This window comes from Mercurialis annua, linkage group LG6, assembly GCF_937616625.2.
Source record: "Mercurialis annua linkage group LG6, ddMerAnnu1.2, whole genome shotgun sequence".
Classification (NCBI taxonomy): Eukaryota; Viridiplantae; Streptophyta; class Magnoliopsida; order Malpighiales; family Euphorbiaceae; genus Mercurialis; species Mercurialis annua.
The window spans coordinates 12,548,507-12,570,307 of record NC_065575.1 but is presented as its reverse complement, the minus strand read 5'-3'; the positions used below and the strand labels follow the sequence as shown (position 1 = coordinate 12,570,307).

Below are 21,801 nucleotides of genomic sequence, written 5' to 3'. Positions count from 1 at the left end.
GATTTCCGTGCATCATAAACAACATTTTAAGACATTAACACCTGTAGGTGAACTTAAACACAAAATATCTCTTTTGTGACACTTGCATGGTCTAAAACTGAACACGCCATTAACACGGTATTGAAGCTTTTCCCTGCAGACTGTGTCTGAGTCAGATGGAACAAGGCCCACAAAAACAAATACATATTGAAACCAATCAATATCTTCATCTTCAATTATTGATCATACGCCTATAAAGCTAACAAACACATCTCTAAAATCTCAATCCAATTCCAATCTTTGTTCCCATGGATTTCCCATCTTCTAACGACCAACCATCCAAGACGGGCCACAAGCATCAACAAGTCTCATCCTCCGAGCTTTTCTCAAGCGCTAAGCAAGTCGCTGATGCAGCCAAATCTTCACTTAGCCACCAAAAAGTTGATCAGGGACAGGCCGCCGGTGCTGCTGCAAATCTTCTGGGTGGGGCTTCTCAATATGGCAAGCTTGAAGAGAAGAGTTATGGAAAGTATGTAGAAAAAGCTGAGGACTATCTTCGTCAGCAGTCTTCTCATTCAACCGCCGCCGCCACCACTGCTGGCCACCAGTCCGGCCCCGATACGCCCATAACTCAGTCCACGCCAACTCAATCAAGTGGTGAAGATGGCAAATCTTCTGGCGTTGGTGATTACTTCAAAATGGCTCAAGGCTTCATGAAGTGAAACTGATATAATGTCAAATGTCATGACTTTTTGTTGTTTGTTTTCCTTCTGTGTATGTTGTATCGTCTTGCATTCTAAGCTTGTGATATTTTCTTATCTTGTCTGTAACTCTCTTTAATGTACTAAAATTCTACTAATATCTTGTGTGTTTCCATCTTTTATAGCTAAATTTCTTTTTAATTTCATGTTACTTTGTAAAATTTGAGGTAACTAACGGGCATAAAAGTTACTACAAGTTATGCACATTTTAATTTCCTTCACAATTTGTAATATCCCACATAGGGATGGCAATGGAGCGGGGCGGGAGTGGAAAAGCTATCCCCATCCTCGTTCTCGTTTCTATAGAAAATCCTCATTTCCATCCTCATTTATTTAATGGAAATTAATCCATCTCCATTTCCATTCTCATGGAAATCCCCACATTTTCATATTATTTTAATATAAATATTTTAATATTTTTATTTTATTTATGAAACATTTGAAAAAAAAATATAAAAATTATTCAATATCAATATCAGAAAATTAAATTATTCCAAAAATTAATTAATCATCTAAAATATTCAGTAATTTTAAATATTAAAATAAAATAATCAAAACAAATAAAAAGTTATCCACTTCAAAAACAGGAAGAACATACTTTGCATATTAAAATACTTTTTACATAAGAATATAAATATAACAAAATAAACTCACAGCCCTTGCCGAACGCATGAATCCTAGCCGGACAGAGCAAGCCGCACTGCAACAACTCTTTCAACACCGAACTCCCCGGAGCAGGCGGGTCAAACACAAATCAATTAAATTAACAACGATACGACAATAACCACGCCTAACTCTAGAATTCTAATCAACCAAACACATCGAGACAAACAACACAAGGCAAACACTCGATTAAACCAAAACACGTTGAAACACGAAAATTAAGTACAACAATAAAATTGCCAAACTTAAAGGATTTCTGAATCTTGACTACGCTCAGGTTCAAAATCATCATTCCAAAATTAAAAAAACTTTAATTTATAAAACAATTTTTTTCTAGGGCGTCGACACGCTCATTTCAGCTGAAACCTCGTTTCCAAGCCTAAAACTCATATTTCCGTTAACATAATAAAAGCATCTAAAAAACATAACTAAATTCAAGTTCTCAAGAAATGTACCATCTTACTTCCATTTTAAAAACGAGTTCCAACTTTAAATCGATTTCGGCATAAAGCACGAAATTCACATTTTTCATAAAAATCGCCAAAATTCACTTTCGGAGCGCGTCTAAACTCAGGGACTTATCCAAAAACTTTTTTAAAATCAATGTGATTTGTATATTGTTCCTCGACCCATCGTTATGCATCAGAGTCGGACCAACACTAGTAGAGCTATTCAGAGTATTTTTGGGGATTTAGCATATCGTGAGTTTATTTTATTGCTTTTAAATGATTTTCAAAAACCGTTATGCACTTATTAGAACGTGTTTTCCTATTGAGTGCTGTGCGCGCACCATTTATGATCTATGAGGTATATTATTGATATTGGATCTATATGTGATTAAAGTAACTCGGTTGTAGTTTCACTTTTGAAACCCGTATTGAATGAGTAACTCAGTAGAATTTAGTTCTCGAGACTCTCATTCAGAGGCGGACCCAAGTGTTAGTGGGGTCTATGGACCTACCTTTTATGAGGGAAAAGGAAACATATAAGCTTATAAATGATGATAAGAGCCTCTTAGATTCTTAGTCTTAAAATCTTGAGTTGCCACACCCATATTCATAAGTAAAATTACAATTTGACAAATGCAAAGGGATGGATTATGTAGAGCAGTAGTGCTGTAAAAAATATTCATAAGTATTAGACTTCAAATAATAATTTATATAATAGAATTTAAAATTATTTAACTAAAAAAATAATAAAGTATATGCATATGTTTTTTACTAAGAATAATAATATTCTAAAAATATCTAATTATTTCTTTCAACTATATTTGATAATTTATAAGTTAATTGATTTACATATTTTTTGTTCAATAAATCATATTGAGATATTATATAAAAAAAACAATTTGTATGCAGTTGAATATAATAATTTTCAATTTATTATTTATTTAACTTGATTTACATGTAATCAAATGAGTAAATAGTGACTGAATGACTATTTAAAAACATACAATAAAAATGATATATTTAACATAGAGGACTAACGATGTCATTATGAAATATTTTTAGGAAATTTATCGAGAATAAAACTAACAAATTTATCTTAGTATTTTAACATTTATTATATATATAGAGTTAATCTTATTAAAATACCAAACGTTTGTGGATTTTATCAATTATAGCTAAATCTTTTAAAATTGTCTGAATTAGCCAATTTTAGCATATTCGGTATTTTATAGCCGTTTATTTTAAATTGAATCAGATTTTTGCCAACTTGACATCCACATCACTGCCAAGTTAGCAAATAGCTGATATGGCAACGCCCACTCATTTAATCAAACCCATAATGACCAAACCAAATTCAAATAAAAAGTTTCTAACCAAATCACATGACAAATAAATTAATTAAACCGTAATATCTTCAAACTTTATATTTATTATAAAATTCTAAAAATTTAACCCTGCCGTAGCCAATCATCGGCCACCGCCGTCCTCCCCACTCTGGTCGGCTGCCAGAAAACACGTCTTCCCCGTCAATGGAGAAGACCTCAGATCTGTCTTCTCCATTAATGGAGAAGACATATCTGAGAATGTCTTCCCCATGAATGGAGAAGACATGCTGACCTCTCCATTCATGGAGAAGACCTGCTCGTCTTCTCCATGAATGGAGAAGACAGTAGCTCGGTTTTCTCCATTTATGGAGAAGACGAGCTCGTCTACTCCAAAATGGAGAAGACAGCAGCTCGGTCTTCTCCATAAATGGAGCAGACAGCTTGTCTTTTTCATGTCTTCTCAACAAATGGAGAAGATATGCTCAGATCTGTCTTCTCCATTAATGGAGAAAATAGATTTGAGATCTCCTCCACTGACGGAGAACATGAGTTTTCCGGTGGCCAGCCAGCCAGAGTGGGGAAGCATAGCGGAGGCCGGCGACGGCGGGACCAAAACTTTTGTAATTTTTATTTTAAAAATAAATTTATTAAATTGAAATTTATTGAAATTATTTATTTTAAAATATACATAAATTTTATATTAATTTAATTTAATGGTTGAGTCTTTGATTTTTTTGGCATGTGGTTTGGTTGGAATTTTTTTTATTTAAGTTTGGTTTAATTGGTCATCATAGATTTAATTAAATGAGTGGGCGTTGCCACATCAGTAATTTGCTGACTTGTCAGTGATGTGGATGTTAAGTTGGTAAAAATCTGGTTCGATTTAAAAAATGGCTATAAAAGATACCGAATATGCTAAAATTGGCTAATTCTGACAGTTTTAAAAGGTTTGGCTATAACTGACAAAATCTGCAAACGTTTGTTATTTTAATGCGATTAACTATATATATATATATATATATATATATATATATATGGACCCTGATAGGAGTAGAATACTCCAAGTATTTAGATAGTTTTCGCATCTATTTATCGTGCTTTAGCATACGTTTGTAAGTATTTTTGTACCTTATTACGTGTGTTGGTGTTTCAGGTAATACAGAGCGTTTACGGGACTATTTAGGCTAAAAAGAGTGAAGATTCGAAGAACTAGCGAAGTCGGGAATACGAACGATGAGTTAAAGAGAAAACAAGTTGCAAAGTATGTCTTGGAAGATAAGCTTAAAAGTAAAAGAGACATGTATATTTTAACATATGTCTCGATCGAAAAGTAGAGGCAAGAATAACTTTTCGATCAAGACATGAAGAATAGTTTTGCATGAATGGTTTTCAAAAGAGGTTCTCGATCGAGAAGTTCCCCTTTAATGAACTTCTCGATCAAGACATGGCTTAATCTCAGAAATAGAATCACTTTTGATAAGTGAGCTTTGCTTGGCCCACTTTTTCTTTTAACCCAACACTCTTGTACTAGGACATCTCTAGTTTTCTTACTTTTTTTGACTATATAAGTCACCTTATCTTTTTAGGTCATTTTATCCATCACTTTGTAAGACATCAATCAAGTAGTTATAGTTTTATTCCTTTTGTTCTTCCAATTGTGTAGAGATTTTGAATGTTGGTGTTCATCATTTTATTTCTAGATTTTGGTTCTTGATTACTCATTTAATACAAGTAGTAGTTCCATTATTGAAGTTTCATTATGTAATTATTGCTCTTAGCTTTTAACAATTACCCAAAGGTATTTAATCTCTACTTAATGCTTACTTTTTATTCTTGTTTAATTAGTTGTGTGGTGTTGATTATGTGTAGCTAAACCCCCTAGTTTAGGGGTTGCTTATGATTGCCTTGTTGTTGATTAGGTGATTAGGTTAGGATTTGGATTATGGTTTGTTGTGTTTATGGGGCCTAATGCTTAGATTGAATTGATCTCTTAATTTATGATCTTTGTATAATTAACTGAACGAGAGTTATTTAATTAGACGGACCTAGTTAAGCCCAAGATTAAGAATTATCCACGCGAGAGCGGTTTATGATTTAGGCGGTTGTTTAAGTTTGCAAAATTAATTGTAGTTGATTGGTATTGTCGAAATCTAATTATGCGAGAGCGATTTAGATTTCGGTGTATTAGTTAAGTTGCGATTCTTTCAATTTTAGACTCGAGAGAGCGGAATTGATACATTTGAATAACTTGACCCAAATCAATACCTTATTCCTACCCGAATTACCTAGGAAATGCTTGGCATGATTAGTGATAGGAGTAGAAATACTCCTATTTTCTATGTCGGTTTTGGGTCTTCTAATATGCTTTTATTGCTATAATTGAGCTATTTTGGGTCTTATTGTGTGTTTTAGTATTTCAGGTTAAATACATGGAAATCAATGAGTTTTGGGTTTAATTTGAGCATTCCGAAGGTTTCCGAAGCAAAGAGACGTCGAAAACACATTTGCAAGCCTGAAAATCTGACCCCGCTGCACTAATTTACAAATATGGACCAGTTCAAGGATTCCAATGAAATTGTGTTCTTCATAAGAATTAAAGTAGACATCTTAAGCTTTCCAGAGGTTCAAGAACCAACTCATTTGGAGGTTTCTACATCGAGTTATGAAGTTTTGAAGTCAGTGGTTGTGCAGCAGAAATAGTGTCTCTTTCGAGACAAACTTTTGTGCATGTCTCGATCGAGAACCTCACCTTATCGATCGAGAAGCAAGGCAATAAATGGCAGAGAATTGTGAAATCTTGCTTCTCGATCGAGAAGCTGACTTTAATGAAGCTTCTCGATCGAGAAGTGAAGAAAACTCAGAAAAAGACCAAATTTTGAGTTTAGAGCTTTGCTTGGAACATTTCCTTATTAAGCCCAACAAAGTTTGTACTAGAATGTTTTATATTTCCTCTTTTACTTTTGCCTATATAAGGCACCTTATCCCTCAACTTTAAGGTATCACTTATTATGTAGCAACACTTTTAGTCATCTTTTAGGAGTAGAATAGCTTAGGGTTTTGTGCCTCCATAGTTTCCACCATTGTTGGTGCTTGGAAGCTTTTATTGCTTTGTAAGAACAAGATTTACCTATTGAATACAAGCTTTTATCTTTGATTCTTCATTATCTTCTTTATGATTTATTGTTCTTCATTTAAGGTAATCATTCTCACTTTTGTTATGTTAATTAATTATTGCTTAGTTGTTGCTTTAACTATAATCATGAGTAGCTAAACTCCTAGTCTAGGGATTGTTATGATTGCCATGTTTAATTGCTAGATGATTGGTTAGGGTAGTATGGGTTAGGGTTTTGTTGTGTTTATTAGTCTTAATGCCTTGATTAAGTTGGCCTCTTAATCTTTGATTAGTGTTTGATTAGTGAGGGCGAGAGTTAAACTAATTAAATAGACCTAGTTAAGCATAAGCTTAAGACCTAGATGCACGAGAGTGATTTAGGGATTTAGCGGTTGTTTGAGTTTGCGGATTAATTGGATTGATTGGTGTAGTCGACATTCAATTGCGCGAGAGTGAGTTGGATTTCGACTTATTAATCAATTTTCGGTTCTTCGACTTCCGGCTCGAGAGAGCGGATTTGGATACCTTAGAATGGCTTGACCCAAACCAATACCCGTATACCCGACCTATCTACCTAGGAATTGCTTTGGCATGATTAGCAACCCTTAGGCGCTTTTAATTATCGTTTTTAATCCGTTAATCAATTAGTTGTTGAATTGTTGTTGCTTTTAGTTTATTTATTATTGCTTGAGTTTATTTGCGTAGTATTAATCAAAACCAATCACTCGTTTGCTATCCGAATTGAATTTCAAGATCGATTTCGCTCACTTTAAACCTCTCATCCTTGTGGGTTCGACAACCCGGACTTAAAGTCCACTTTATTACGAGTTGGCATTTTTGCTAACAAGTTTTTGGCGCCGTTGCCGGGGATGAGGTTGCGTTTAATTGATTGAAAGTATTTTGAAATTCGGTCGAGTTAGCCTTATTTTCTATTTTTACTTTTCTTTAGTTAGTTTGTGTTTTCGTGAATTATGCTTGGTGTTCTTGTTTGTGGTTGCGTAGGAAATTTTGGACTTCATTGGTTTATCTTCAAATATTCTTTTTATGGCGAATTATGGTCGGAAAGGAGTAATGGCATGGAATCAAAGTTATTTGCCGTACCAAAACATTAACTACAATTGTGATATTTGTGAGAATTTTAGTCATACCGGAGATGAGTGTCCCGAACTCTATCCGGAGTGGAATGAGCATGTTGACTATGTGGGTGATCAATGGCAAGCTAGTGACCCTTATTCCGACGTGTATGATCCGGGGTGGCACAACCCTCCGAACTATGGTTGGAGAAACAATTGGGAGAACTTCAATGAAAACTTGAACTTCGATTCAAGCTATCACCCATATCAAAACCAATGTGACCTCAATTCCAATTTTGGCAATGAACCACAACAATCACATGGTTTTCAACAAGATAAAATGTTTGATGAATCTAGCAAAATCGACAAGATCATGGAGTTGTTAGATAGAATGGAGGTACAACATGAAATTCAATCTACACATCTCCATAACCTAGAGATACAAGTTACTCGGTTAGCTAGTGATTTGCAAGAGACAAACCAAGAAGGATTACTAGCCGAAATTGAAGCTCCTTCAACACAACATGCTATGGCCATAGAGTTGAAAGATGATGATTCTTTAGTAGAACATCCTCCCACAAAAGTTCACATAGAGATCGAAAGAGAAAGGTGTGAGGATGTTGAACTTGAAGCTCCGATTTCCAAGCCACTTACTTGTCCCAAGAGTGTAAATGATGAAAGTAAGGAGAAATTTGGTATTACGGTACCCTACGAGGAATTCAACAAATCCTTTGATTATAAAGATCCATTCTTAGAGGGGTTTGATTCCGAGTATGATGGAAATAATACCAAGTATATGAAGATGCTCCATACTCCTCATGTTCATTATTTTAGAGTACAAGCATACTTCATATCACATGAGCTTTATTTGAAAGAGCCAACACGGAAAAAAAGGGAGAAGATGCTACCAAGACGGCTTCCACATGTTAGGTTGTATTTTTAACAACCTTACGCAAAGAGTCTAGCTTTGGACTCTAACTAAAGCGCACTCGGGAGGCAATCCCGAGAGGTTCGATTTCTTTTCTTGTCATTTATCTTTTGTTATTTATTTTTAGTGTTTCATATATGTTATTTTGCGTTTGATTGAAAAAAGATTTGATTCTCTAACCCAAACTCATGCAATTTTCATATATGTTTTATTTCTTAGCATTAAGGGCATTGCTTAGAAATAGTGTGAGGAGGGTTGGAAAATTGAATCTCGTTTGTGTTTAGATTGTTTTAGGTTGTTTTTATGTGTTTATGCTTTTATGTGTTTATTTAGTTTAAATGTTTTAGGATGTTAGTGTTGTTTTAGGTTGGGATTTTGGTGCCTTTAATGCATGAAGCCTTTGCTTAATTTTGTAAGCATGTTATCTAAGTTGAATAAAATGTTTGAACCGTATTAATTGTCGATTTTTCGGTTAATGAATGCTTAGAATGATGCTTCTCGAGTAAACAATTTTTGGTGATGCTTGCCTAATGAAACGCCAATCGTATGACATGATTCGATAGGATTAGGGTGAACTCACTTGTGAGCAATTTTTACCCTCGATGCATGCTTGATTTAGCTTGATGCGGATTCATGATATGTATGTCATAAAATTGTGTAATTTTCAAAATTTGGGTAATGCTTGGCATAGTTGATGTAGTTTCTAGTACATGGCAAAAACACACATTTTTCATTGATTGAATATTTTGAGCCTACATTTCTTGTTGTGTTTTGTATGCTTAGTCCTAGAACTTGCTCGGTGTCCGTTCAAGATTGCATTGTTGAGTTTTTGGCAATTAGATGAGTATGGCAATTAGGATTACACATTTCTTTAAACCACTTAAAAAGCCTACCCTTTTACCCCTAGATAACACAAACTTGAGCCTAAGACCTTTCTTGTTTTTAAACCACATTTTCACACATTTAACCTTTCAAAAATTTACCTCTTTAAACACCACATTTGACTTGATTGACTTTAATGTAAGAAACACTTGATCCTAACTTGATGAAAAGAAAAAGAAAAGTGAACAAAATATCTTAGTAGAAGAGAAAGAAAATCAAAACAAAGAAAGAATAAAGAAAGTTTAGAAAAAAAAGAGAAAAAGAAAGAAAAAGAAGTTGAATGCAAAAGAATAAATAGAGGCATGGAAAAAAAAATGTTCACATTGTGCAAAATTACAAGTTAGATCAATTTGATATATTTTGTGAGTTAGTCATCAAGTTATTTGTTTAACCAAAAATTTTACCTTTCTACCTACCCTAACCCTTAGCCTCATTACAACCCAATAAAGTCCATATGATAATTGTCGGAAACCGAACTAAGTAGTGGAGTCCGGACTATGAGCAAGCCTATGGTGACTTTGCATGTGTTCTTTTACACCTTGATCTTTTGAGTGAGTGAAATCTAGAGAGGATTATTCCATTGCTTAATACTTAAGAACTATGCCATGTTTTGCCCAAGTTAGCTTGTGATAAATTTGTGTACATGTCCCGCATATGATAGCAACCTCGAGATGTAAATTGTTTTGTTAAAGTGCTTGCGTGATTGTAGTCTTAATGTCATCGGATCATGTCATTATAATTGCATTCCTCATTTGTTTGCATCACTCTTATTTGTCGGTTCTTGAAGCATTTGGTTGAGTATTCATTGGTTGAAATGCAATGTTTGATACATGTTCAAGTATGAGTTTATTAGTTAGCATGTGTTCTTAAGTAAGATTCATTTCTTGCTTGGGGACAAGCAAGGGTTTAGTGTGAGGAGGTTTGATAGGAGTAGAAATACTCCTATTTTCTATGTCGGTTTTGGGTCTTCTAATATGCTTTTATTGCTATAATTGAGCTATTTTGGGTCTTATTGTGTGTTTTAGTATTTCAGGTTAAATACATGGAAATCAATGAGTTTTGGGTTTAATTTGAGCATTCCGAAGGTTTCCGAAGCAAAGAGACGTCGAAAGCACATTTGCAAGCCTGAAAATCTGACCCCGCTGCACTAATTTACAAATATGGACCAGTTCAAGGCTTCCAATGAAATTGTGTTCTTCATAATAAATAAAGTAGATATCTTAAGCTTTCCAGAGGTTCAAGAACCAACTCATTTGGAGGTTTCTACATCGAGTTATGAAGTTTTGAAGTCAGTGGTTGTGCAGCAGAAATAGTGTCTCTTTCGAGACAAACTTTTGTGCATGTCTCGATCGAGAACCTCACCTTCTCGATCGAGAAGCAAGGCAAAAAATGGCAGAGAATTGTGAAATCTTGCTTCTCGATCGAGAAGCTGACTTTAATGAAGCTTCTCGATCGAGAAGTGAAGAAAACTCAGAAAAAGACCAAATTTTGAGTTTAGAGCTTTGCTTGGAACATTTCCTTATTAAGCCCAACAAAGTTTGTACTAGAATGTTTTATATTTCCTCTTTTACTTTTGCCTATATAAGGCACCTTATCCCTCAACTTTAAGGTATCACTTATTATGTAGCAACACTTTTAGTCATCTTTTAGGAGTAGAATAGCTTAGGGTTTTGTGCCTCCATAGTTTCCACCATTGTTGGTGCTTGGAAGCTTTTATTGCTTTGTAAGAACAAGATTTACCTATTGAATACAAGCTTTTATCTTTGATTCTTCATTATCTTCTTTATGATTTATTGTTCTTCATTTAAGGTAATCATTCTCACTTTTGTTATGTTAATTAATTATTGCTTAGTTGTTGCTTTAACTTTAATCATGAGTAGCTAAACTCCTAGTCTAGAGATTGTTATGATTGCCATGTTTAATTGCTAGATGATTGGTTAGGGTAGTATGGGTTAGGGTTTTGTTGTGTTTATTAGTCTTAATGCCTTGATTAAGTTGGCCTCTTAATCTTTGATTAGTGTTTGATTAGTGAGGGCGAGAGTTAAACTAATTAAATAGACCTAGTTAAGCATAAGCTTAAGACCTAGATGCACGAGAGTGATTTAGGGATTTAGCGGTTGTTTGAGTTTGCGGATTAATCGGATTGATTGGTGTAGTCGACATTCAATTGCGCGAGAGTGAGTTGGATTTCGACTTATTAATCAATTTTCGGTTCTTCGACTTCCGGCTCGAGAGAGCGGATTTGGATACCTTAGAATGGCTTGACCCAAACCAATACCCGTATACCCGACCTATCTACCTAGGAATTGCTTTGGCATGATTAGCAACCCTTAGGCGCTTTTAATTATCGTTTTTAATCCGTTAATCAATTAGTTGTTGAATTGTTGTTGCTTTTAGTTTATTTATTATTGCTTGAGTTTATTTGCGTAGTATTAATCAAAACCAATCACTCGTTTGCTATCCGAATTGAATTTCAAGATTGATTTCGCTCACTTTAAACCTCTCATCCTTGTGGGTTCGACAACCCGGACTTAAAGTCCACTTTATTACGAGTTGGCATTTTTGCTAACAATTAGCAACCTCTAGCCCCTTTTAATTCTTGTTTTAAACCTGTAATTGCTAGTCGTTTGTTAGTGGCTAGTTGTTTACTTATTTGGTTGTGTTTCGTAATTTTTTAAATCACTTTGAATGTTAGTTTGCTAAACGAATTGAGTATCATTTTAATTTTATTTCATCATTGCTTCTCATTCCTTGTGGTTCGATACCGATCTTTAGTCCAATTTATTACTAGTTGCGATACGGTATACTTGAGGTAAATGACCAACATACCCCATCATAAAAGATTTCTGGATCCGTCACTGCTCTCATTTGTTGTTTAAGTGTGGTCGGTGGTAATTCGGTTGAAGCTCTGCTCTCGGGACCAAGACCTTTTGAATAAATGATTGATTTGAGAATTATTTATATTGTGGTTACTCGGATTGTAGTATAGAGTTTCATATATTTTTATAATGGTTTAACATATTATTTTAAATGGTTTTAATGTTATGTTTTCACTTAATGATTAATTAAAATATTACGAACTCACTCAGTATTATCTGTCGCAGTTGGATTCAGCAGCGAGAGATTTACCAACAGATTCAATCCGTCCCTAAATCCAATTAGCGACAAATTTCATGCTTTTGACAACGGAAAAATTCGTTGCGTAAAGCATGATTTCTTGTAGGAAATTGATAAAATCAATAAGCCAAGTACAAGAGTAAATTGTATCCACAAATCCAACTCTTTTTGTCTGATGCACGACATCTCATCCATAAGCGCTTGAGATTGTCTAGTCGGTATAAAAGGTATTTCCTTGATAAATTAGATGGTAACTCCATTTTTCAAACTAAACCACCGAAATTGCCATAAGCTTAGGTGAGTTAGACTCCGCTCCGTTCACAGCCATATTTATATATTTATTAATAACATATTGGATTGAATTGAGACACCAATCTGTACACGACAATATGTTTGAAGCCTCATCATGTATATATTCACTTGTTTATGACACAAATAAGTTGATCTTCAATTTAAATTTGTTACTCTCGTCTTTGTTTCACTTTGTTATTATCACACCATTTAAGAAAGGTCAAATGACTAAAAAAGGTTAAATCTTACATGAAAGTTTTACAAAAGTGTAAACCTTTTAATTTTATCCAATTTGTCCTGAAACGCAGGATTTTATTTCAACTACGCGAGTTTACTTATGTGATGCTAATGTGTGCCACATCAGCGTTCCGTAGGCGCCACATCAGTAAAATTGCGTAGTTGAACATTATTGAAACGAAAGCCTGCGTTTCAAGACGATCCAGATAAAATTAAAATGTTTGAACTTTTGTAAAAAAATTGTCACGACCCAAAATATTGAGCCGCAACCGGCGCCAGGGAACGGGAGTGGTAGCTCCGGAACCCGTAGCAAGCCTCAAATCACAGTTAATTTTTTCTCAAATAATAAACAAATACACAACACAACAGAAGCAACTATACATAACATATATACACAAATATTTACACTAACTGTTCTGTTAACCTCGCGGGTTCTAGTTACCGTACCCTGTACGAACTGGCCTTGCCCATATATGCCAAAAGTTAGTGTATTAAAACATATCACCGACATCTGGGGCCGTGAACAAAACATATTACCCGTAGCCTATCAAAAACATATAAACATGACATAAAGTAATATGTATACTCAAAATGTACTGCTATCTAGGCTATGACTCTGTCAACGCGGGACCACTACTGCAGCACTCACAGAAGTCAGAAACTATACATACACGGCTGAATTCTGGACTTCAAAACTGGCTTATAGCTAAGTCCACACACTAAGCACCTGAAAGACATCAAAGGTGAGGGGTCAGTATTTGGGAAAATACTGAGTGAGTTTGCATTTACTAACGGTATTATTATAAAAACATAGCATCACATTTTAAAGAAACAATATTATAAAAGTAAAACATATAAACATGTATTTGATCCGTACGAAACTAATATCCTAGCATGCGACACAACTCTCGAATAATCAAATCATACTAATCCAGATAGTCCGACCCGGGAGTGCTCACACTCTACCTAGTCGATCGCGACCTATCTCTTAATCCCAAAGTGTGAGTCCAACTCACTAGATACGGGGCTCAGGTTACACAGTAACCGAGTTCTCACTCGTATCGAATTATCCAACTTCAAAATTCGTAATCATAATCAGGTCATATCATATCATGCATGTATCAATCATGTATTATATGCAAACACACTAGACTGACTCGATACTGGTGATCACACAGCCTATTGACACCCAATAGGTAGCTAGTTTCTTCGGATCGCATACTAGTTCCTCGTATATAAACTTGATAAAAACATATAATATTTAATCAAATCATATAACATGCGATGCGTATAAACAATATACATATCTATATAAAATAACTTTAATATATATAATACACGAAATTAAAGTGCAACTCACAATGACCGCTATCCAAGTAATGATGTAGTCGATCTGATAGTATGCTCTCGCTAGTCCACGTCTACTGACTCCACTACTCGCTGACACGTCTGACAAATCGTTTAACAGTTAAATATTATCCTCGTGTTTTTACACGTGTATTACTTTAAATTCTAGGGCTATATTTCATTCTTAGTGTTATTCGTGAACTCGATATTCCTTTATCGTATTCACGATATATCCAACTCTATTTCTCGTATTCGAGAAACGTATAATACCCTTAACGTTTCTCGTTATCTTTAATTATCGAAATCGTCGAGCTAAAGCTTTTCTTTTTAAATTATCGGGGTCCTTAATCTTTTTTAGGGTCTAATATTCGAAAATATTAAAATCCCGCTCAATTAGGGCTAAAAGCCCATTTTGGTCCCTATGGACCCACTGTGCGGGCGTACAAAGGCACTGTGCATCCGCACAGTGCAGTGTGCGATCGCACACCTCAGTGTGAGCGTTCGCACACTACAAGTATGTGTTCGCACACCTATGCGTCCGCACACCTGTGTGTGTGATCGCACACCACGGTGTGCGTTCGCACACACAGCCCCGAAAACGTCGTTTCCGGGCGCCCCTTCGTGCTACCACTCGCCAAACACCTCAAACACTTCATTTTCTCACAAACCCGTAACTCGATTTTTGTTAAAACGCTAAAAACGATCCGAAAATATTAAATTCTTAATTATAAACTAAAACAGCCATATATTCGAATTTTAGCATCGATTCTCGAGATATTACCTTGAAACAAAGGTTAGGATCGATAGAGCTCTCGATTCTGAAGAGATCGCCGCGAAAATCGCTCGAATCGGACGTCGAACGGAGAAACGGCGGCGAAAGGTAATCGATCGGTGGTTTTAGCTTCTGGACTCTTCCTCCTTTCCTTCTCGTGATCATTTCTTTCATATTTCAATTCTTTTATATCCTGGCTAAAAGCTTACTTTAATCCCTCTTTTCTTTTTTTTATTACAAATTATCTTTTAAACTTTTTTTTGTACGATTTAGTACATAACTAAATCGTTTAACACTTCAATTATAACTTATACGTATTATTTATATCCAATAAATAATACTAAGCTCGATATTAAAATTTTTCCGTCAAAATCTACAAATTTCCATTTTCGACATGTAGTGGCTAAATTACCATTTTAATCCCTGCACTTTATTTTGAGTTTTTTTTTGACACTTTTCCTTTTAATTCCAATTCTAACTTTAGAATTGAAATATAACCGTAATTTCCGCATAATTAATTTCCCGAAACCGACCTACTTGAAATTTATTTACTTTAATTTCTCTGAAGTCTTTCCAATATCGCCACTCTGTCGAATTCAAACTGGACACGTGATCCAATTAGCTAATTAAATATTTTGGGGTATTACAATTTTCATGAAAGATTTTATCTTTTTTGATCATTCGGCCTTTAAGAAAATATAATAGTGTTATATATTTTACAATTTTTTCCTATTTTTTTTATTATACCCTTATTTAATATATCCACTAATTTTTGTTTCTTTATATCTTCAATAGATAACAACAAATAATAGTTCATTAGTAGATTTTAAATAAAAATGATATAATAAAAATATTTTTAAAGTTTATTATTTAATAAAAATAGACAAACATTCTAGGACAAAAAATATAAAAGAAAATAAACATTTTTATTGGAACGTATGTTTTTGCAGAGGGCAATTTGTGTTCGTTATCATGATTCATTTCAACACTGCAATACGTGATGAACCGGATCACATAAAGAATTTCTCACGCGTGATGCGGTTTAGAAGTGAACACGCCATGAACACGTATTCAAGGTTTTCCCTGCAGACAGGGTCAGAAGCCACAACAGCACAGCACATCTCATTAATGAATCCATTATCAAACCAATCAAATCCACACCACACATATGTTTAATATTGATCAGACACATATAAAAGTAAACTAACATATCTTCAAACTCTCCATCCAACTCCAATCTTTGTCCCCATGGATTTCCCATCTTCTAACAACCAACCATCCAAGCCGGGCCACAAGCATCACCAAGTCTCATCCTCCGAGCTTTTCTCCAGCGCTAAGATAGTGGCTGATGCAGCCAAGTCTAGACTTAACAATGAAAAAATAGACGAGGGGAAGGCTGCTGGTGCTGCTGCCAATATTCTGGGTGCTGCTTCTCAGTACGGCAAGCTTGAAGAGAAAAGCTTCGGCAAGTATGTAGAACAAGCTGAGGATTATCTTCATAAGTATCAGTCCTCTCATTCTACCACCACCGCCGCCGCTGCTGGCCACCAGACTGGCTCAGATACTTCCACAACAACTCATTCTACATCGACTCAGTCAAGCGGTGAACATGAGAAATCTTCTGGCTCCGGCGGTGTTGGTGATTACTTCAAAATGGCTCAAGGCTTCATGAAGTAAAACTGTATATGTCAAATCTTTAATTTCTTCATGTTTGTTTTGCTTTCCTATCCGTCTGTGTATGTTTTATGACCGCCTATTTCAGTACTATGTATGTGTGTTTGTTCTGTTTAATGTACTCGAATTATAGTACTATGTGTAAGTGTATACATTTATATCTGTGACTGCGTTATTTAGTCGCGATTAGGGTGTAGTTTGTAATGCTTAATATTGAACTACCAAATTAAGTTTACATAAACTGTACATTACACTTTCTCAATTAAATTTGCGGCTTAAAATATTTTGCAATATGTAGGACAGATTTCCAAATTGTTCTGCAGTCTGTACATTGTTTGTGTGATGAATGCGACTCGTAACACACAGAGATGTGCAAGGAATTGATTATCTGATGAAGAAAATTAGATTCAGAAGCAGAAACAGGTGGTAGGAGCTTTTCCAGTTTTCCTAATATTTTCTGCATTTTCCTTTGCCTTCAACTCTTCATGTTCTCGTTCTTTCCTCGCCTTTAATCTTGCTCCTTCAGCAATCTGATTGATATCTTCCACCTCGCTGCGGAATTTTTCCAAGGCCTTGAACCTTTTCCTCTCCAGATCACCCTGCAGATCCAAGTAAATTGGGAATCATTAGTTTCTAGTATTGTATAGGAATGCACGGAAACAGAAATTTTCCAAACTGAAACAGAATACAAAGAATATATTATAAATTTAAAGATTCGACAAGTTTAGGTGCAACATAGACATTAATGAAGCAAACCTCTGATTTGTCCAGTTGATGTCTGGATTTAGTCTTCTTCTTGCTCTCCCAAGAAAGAATTCTGGCTTCCACTGCCTCATGCCTGAAATGAAATGTATATATATAACTTGGTTTAAAAATTGACTCTAATTGCTTGTGTGAAATACTTATTTTTTTTAATTATTTTAAAGCTAGTACTTCTCTTTGATCTTTGCAAGTTTAGCTGTCTCCCAAGCATCTGCTTCTGTTCCTTCGATTCCAAGTTTTGTTGAAGTCTGCCTGTCAACTTTAGCTGGTGATCTAGCAGGATAAGCTGGAACATTCCAGTCAGGTTTTGGTGCTTCAATTTCAGATGTAGCGGCAGGAAAATCCGTTTTCTTGTTTAGACCTTTAGGCTGTTTGTCATCATTTCTGCTCAATTGCTCTTCAGCAAAAGTTCGAATCTTTTTCATTGGTATATCAGGCTTATCAGAAACAGTTTGAATCTTTTTCTTAAATGAAGCAGGACCAACAATCTTGACTGGTGATTTTTCTTCTGTTGCAGAAGGTTCTGGAACTTTGCTTTCTTGATTCCTTGATAAATCTTTAGCTGATAGAGCAGTTAGTTAAAATATGCTGGAGAATTGAAAATATGAAATCATACACTGAAACATAATTTACCAGGTTCTGGTCTCGAAACTTCCTTTCTGCTCTTATTTCGGGGCAGAGAAGGTTCAGTTCTGATCTTTTTTTGTTCTTGAGTACTACTGGACTCTTCTAATGATGCAATAGCACATGCAGCTGCTGCTACAGCAGTTGCCCGTTCTATTTCATTGAAATCATAATCTTGATTCATTTTCCAAGATATCTGTCTACGGAACCAGTTTTGAGGTCTCTTCTTTTCTGCAAATCCACCATTGTAGTCCTGAGAAACGAAAAGAAAAGTAGAATATACAGAAGATTGAAGAGATTACCTTCTTTGAAAGATGGCGCTTTCTGGAGTGGAACTCTTCGTTCTCTAGCGCTGCTCAGTGCTTCTTCCCTTTGCTGTGCAGAAAATCTCACCCTGCCAGAAATAGTCAGAATTCGTAAACACAGGGTCATATGCTATGTTGCACGGAAACTTCTAGTCCGACATTTACCTGTTAGTTTGCTTGATCAATTGCTCCATTTTGTATGAACAGAAACACAGTTTTGAAATGTCAATTTCCAGAACAATTGTATTAAACCCATTGATGATGTGCTTATTTGAAGGGGAAGCTTAAGGTTTATTATATTTGGCTATAGAGTCATAGGTAGGTTAAACGTATAGGGGACAGGGACAGGGTGCAAGCAAAGTTGGATATTCTTTCTTTGCATACAAAGCCTGGTTTGTATCTTGGTGACCTATTTGTCAAGTAAAGTATACTTTTCTTTGTCTTGAGTAATATATTCTTGATTGATGCTTTATACATAAAAAAAGGTTATACTAACCTTTTCGTAATCTTTCCACAGGAAGTGGATAAGAATCTTGTTTGGAAATGTTCTTCCAATCATTGATATAGATGAAGAAAAGCTATCTTTTTTCTTGCCCGAAAGCTATCTTCCAAATGCAGAAATGAAAAACAGCAGAATAGATCATAAATAAAGAGTTTTGAAGTTTCTCAAAGTTTCATAGCGTTTTGGATAATGAAAATAAAATGTCGAAATATAGATCTCAATAAGTTTTCAAGCATACTTATTACGAAAGCAGTAGAATCTTCCAATATGAGATGTAATGTAAAGATTTAGTATAAAAGTTGTGCTATGAACATGCAGGTGCATTGAAGCCTCTTACAACGGCGAAAACTATAGAATGTGGTGCAACAACAATAGGCAAAAACGCGTTAACAAGCTTAGGATTCATGACAGGAATATCCGATGATTTTGTGAGCACTAATGGAATTCCATTCAACAATATCACATCACTAAATATATCTCTATCTTTAGGGGTCAGATGGTATTCCTCTCTCTGCACTTCCCCACTTCCAGAAGCATTTCCATCATTTTGAATTGACACATTGAAGGTAGTTGAGTTTGACATATTAATCAGTAGTACTGTAATTCCAGGCTGCATTCAAAAGATCAACATCACATAAACAGAAACGTTCATAATATAATGTTTCAGAATTTCAGAAGCATTTCCAGGAACAGAATTAAAACGCTGAAATGTAGGACTCGATAAGAAAGAAACTCTATCACTAAGCTGATAACAAGCCAAATAAAACTATATTTGAAGTGAAAGATTAGAGTACCTTTTGTTTGGAACAATGAGAATATGCTCTCAAATATGGAGACCCAACATGATTGGCAGCAAGCACATTCTTTCCCATGAGGCGATGCCACAGAAGCGCACTGGTACGATACCAACATCACGAGGAGATTAAACACAATTAAGTGAACAAAAATCAACAATCAAAATGGTAGTTTTAATGAAAGAATGTGTACAAACCCGTAATAATCAGGATTTGGGACAAAGGTTGTAGTATTGAGAAGTCCATAGTTTCCTCCTATAAGGGTCTGTCTGCAGAAAACCTTGTGATTGAAGGTTGATGTCATTCCCAATTGGTCCAAATACCAGAAGCCATCAGAAAAACTATATGAAACTTTCTTGCTTCCACTGTTATAAGCTCCACCTGATTCCCCCACCCATGCTTCAGTCCATGCCCCAAATTGCTTGACTGTTGCTGATACATTGCTATACACCTTTCTTATTTGGTCTAGGAAATACGGGTCTTGAACCTTGTTGGCAAGAGTGGGATCAGAACCTATCATTTTTACGTCAAAATCGATAAGTTTTCGTGCAATATAGCGTTACGACATATTTTAGAATCGCAAAAAAAAGGAAAGAAAGGCATACCAGCACCAAGATTATAGATATGGTGGGTTAGTCCATTGACAACATTTGGTCCTGAAACTTGAAGGAACGTCTTAAACCATTTATCGTCAAAGAAACCACCCGGACCCAACACCTTCGGCTGCGTATTCTGATTTGGGTATACTTGTTGGACAAGTTTTTTAAGAACAGTCATGTCTTTACCATACTGCTCTGCCTCCACTCTTGCAGCTACCCCATTTGAGCATAGTTCATTACCAAGTTCGTAGGAATCAATCTTGTATCCTTTCGAGACTGTGTACTTCATCAGATTGCCAGCATTTTTTGAATCCCAATCACCAAACCAAAGAGTTGAATCTTTTTGGCTTGACTTTTTCCTTCCAACAAGTGCATTCAATCCCAATGTGATTTTAGCCCTGCAGTGCAATCATTTTAGCTCGACCCGGAACGGATTCGATAAATGTATATTATATTTATACCTTGTTTGGTTAAAGAAGTGATTTAGTTGATCCCATCTGTGTGTGGTGAGGCAACCTGCAGTAAATCCAAATAAGCCTGCTTCTGATTTTTGGAAAGGCAAGCATCTTTTCGACGAATTTTGCACTTGGTATTCTACCTGATCTTGCAATGAACCTCCGATTCTTATTCTCAATGGATTGAATGCTGAAATTCCAATAAATCTATATCTTTTAGGCTCTTAAAATACGCACAAAACTCAAAATTTGTTATAAAAATTGCATGAGAAATTATTTTTTTTGCATTTTAAACATTGGAAAAGAACCATATTCAAATGAATTATGATTATTTTACATTATAGGGATAACACTAATTCTTATGAAATTGCTTTTCAATTAACATACCCTTAACAGCATTTAACAAAATCTTATTGTCCAAATCCTGTAAATTAAGATAAACACAACTTTTATCAAATGTGCAACATTTTATGCATCTAAAAAAACATGAAAAGAAAAAAAGTTTTGATTCAAATGTAAAAAAAAATTAATACCAAAGAGAAAAGACCAGAATGTCCCCAAGGACATTGGTCATAGTTACATTTAGAGGTGGGCCACCAATCCAAAGTTGCACATATAAAATCATCATAAATTGTGGCAATGGGAGCCAACCCTTTGACTGTCACTTTCACATCTGCTGCTATGCAAAATGTAAAACAAAAAAAATACCACACAGTAATCCCCACTTTAATATTTCCCATTCTCAAATATAGCAAATAAGATTCTCTACTTTGTAATGCTATGTAGCTTTTAAATTAGCTAAAATTAGACATATTTAGTCCTTAACTTTTATAAGAAGATATAACAAATAATCTAAATTTGGAAATGTTGAATTTTATATTTTGTGTGTTACTGAACCTTTTGGAACCACATGCCATAAGTCTTTAGAAAATTATAAATCAATCAAAATTTCTTGTTTGCATAAATTCAACTTAAAGTTGTTGGTGAGAGATTTAGTTGCTTAACATAATTAATTTTTGGAAATTAATTCAAACATAATATAACTAAGGATAGTAATTAGGAAAACAATGATTAATTAAGCAATATAGCTTAGAGAAATCCAGATCCTACAACTTAAAGAAACTAACAAGTGCATAACCAAAACTTAGAA

The 21,801-nt window shown here is 35.0% G+C and overlaps 4 protein-coding genes across 5 annotated transcripts; 2 read left to right on the top strand and 2 right to left on the bottom strand.

Moving 5' to 3' along the window:
- Positions 1 to 124: 124 nt before the first annotated feature.
- Positions 125 to 838, top strand: LOC126685772 (nodulin-related protein 1-like). Its single transcript, XM_050379726.2, has one exon. The coding sequence runs from the start codon at positions 288 to 290 to the stop codon at positions 699 to 701; it is 414 nt and encodes a 137-aa protein (XP_050235683.1). The 5' UTR covers positions 125 to 287; the 3' UTR covers positions 702 to 838.
- Positions 839 to 16,031: 15,193 nt separating this feature from the next.
- LOC126653943 (nodulin-related protein 1-like) lies at positions 16,032 to 16,748 on the top strand. Its single transcript, XM_050347947.2, has one exon. It carries the CDS (start codon positions 16,185 to 16,187, stop codon positions 16,611 to 16,613), a length of 429 nt encoding a protein of 142 aa, XP_050203904.1. The 5' UTR covers positions 16,032 to 16,184; the 3' UTR covers positions 16,614 to 16,748.
- Positions 16,749 to 16,796: 48 nt separating this feature from the next.
- Positions 16,797 to 18,594, bottom strand: LOC126653941 (remorin 1.4-like). Of its 2 annotated transcripts, none has more exons than XM_050347946.2 (6): positions 18,467 to 18,594; positions 18,299 to 18,390; positions 18,006 to 18,227; positions 17,544 to 17,928; positions 17,367 to 17,448; positions 16,797 to 17,209 (listed from the first exon to the last, which is right to left on the bottom strand). In XM_050347946.2, the coding sequence occupies exons 1-6, from the start codon at positions 18,493 to 18,495 to the stop codon at positions 17,018 to 17,020; spliced, it is 1,002 nt and encodes a 333-aa protein (XP_050203903.1). In that variant the 5' UTR covers positions 18,496 to 18,594; the 3' UTR covers positions 16,797 to 17,017. The 2 variants fall into 2 exon arrangements, with proteins under 2 accessions (XP_050203903.1, XP_050203902.1); XM_050347945.2 differs by having other exon boundaries at positions 17,544 to 17,934; positions 18,467 to 18,591.
- A 472-nt stretch (positions 18,595 to 19,066) lies between these two features.
- LOC126687598 (heparanase-like protein 2) lies at positions 19,067 to 21,391 on the bottom strand. The gene is made up of 7 exons (XM_050382156.2): positions 21,185 to 21,391; positions 21,039 to 21,075; positions 20,658 to 20,841; positions 20,203 to 20,594; positions 19,795 to 20,110; positions 19,598 to 19,697; positions 19,067 to 19,413 (listed from the first exon to the last, which is right to left on the bottom strand). Exons 1-7 carry the CDS (start codon positions 21,389 to 21,391, stop codon positions 19,108 to 19,110), a joined length of 1,542 nt encoding a protein of 513 aa, XP_050238113.1. The 3' UTR covers positions 19,067 to 19,107.
- Positions 21,392 to 21,801: the final 410 nt, after the last annotated feature.

Coding starts and splice junctions, on each gene's coding strand:
- LOC126653943 (XM_050347947.2), top strand. CDS start 16,185: ATGGATTTCCCATCTTCTAACAACCAACCATCCAAGCCGGGCCACAAG.
- LOC126685772 (XM_050379726.2), top strand. CDS start 288: ATGGATTTCCCATCTTCTAACGACCAACCATCCAAGACGGGCCACAAG.
- LOC126687598 (XM_050382156.2), bottom strand. CDS start 21,391: ATGGGAAATATTAAAGTGGGGATTACTGTGTGGTATTTTTTTTGTTTT. Junction 21,076..21,184: donor ATTCTGGTCTTTTCTCTTTG/GTATTAATTTTT, acceptor CTTAATTTACAG/GATTTGGACAATAAGATTTT. Junction 20,595..20,657: donor CACTTCTTTAACCAAACAAG/GTATAAATATAA, acceptor ATTGCACTGCAG/GGCTAAAATCACATTGGGAT.
- LOC126653941 (XM_050347945.2), bottom strand. CDS start 18,495: ATGGAGCAATTGATCAAGCAAACTAACAG. Junction 18,391..18,466: donor TTGATCAAGCAAACTAACAG/GTAAATGTCGGA, acceptor TATTTCTGGCAG/GGTGAGATTTTCTGCACAGC. Junction 17,449..17,543: donor CTTGCAAAGATCAAAGAGAA/GTACTAGCTTTA, acceptor ATTTCATTTCAG/GCATGAGGCAGTGGAAGCCA.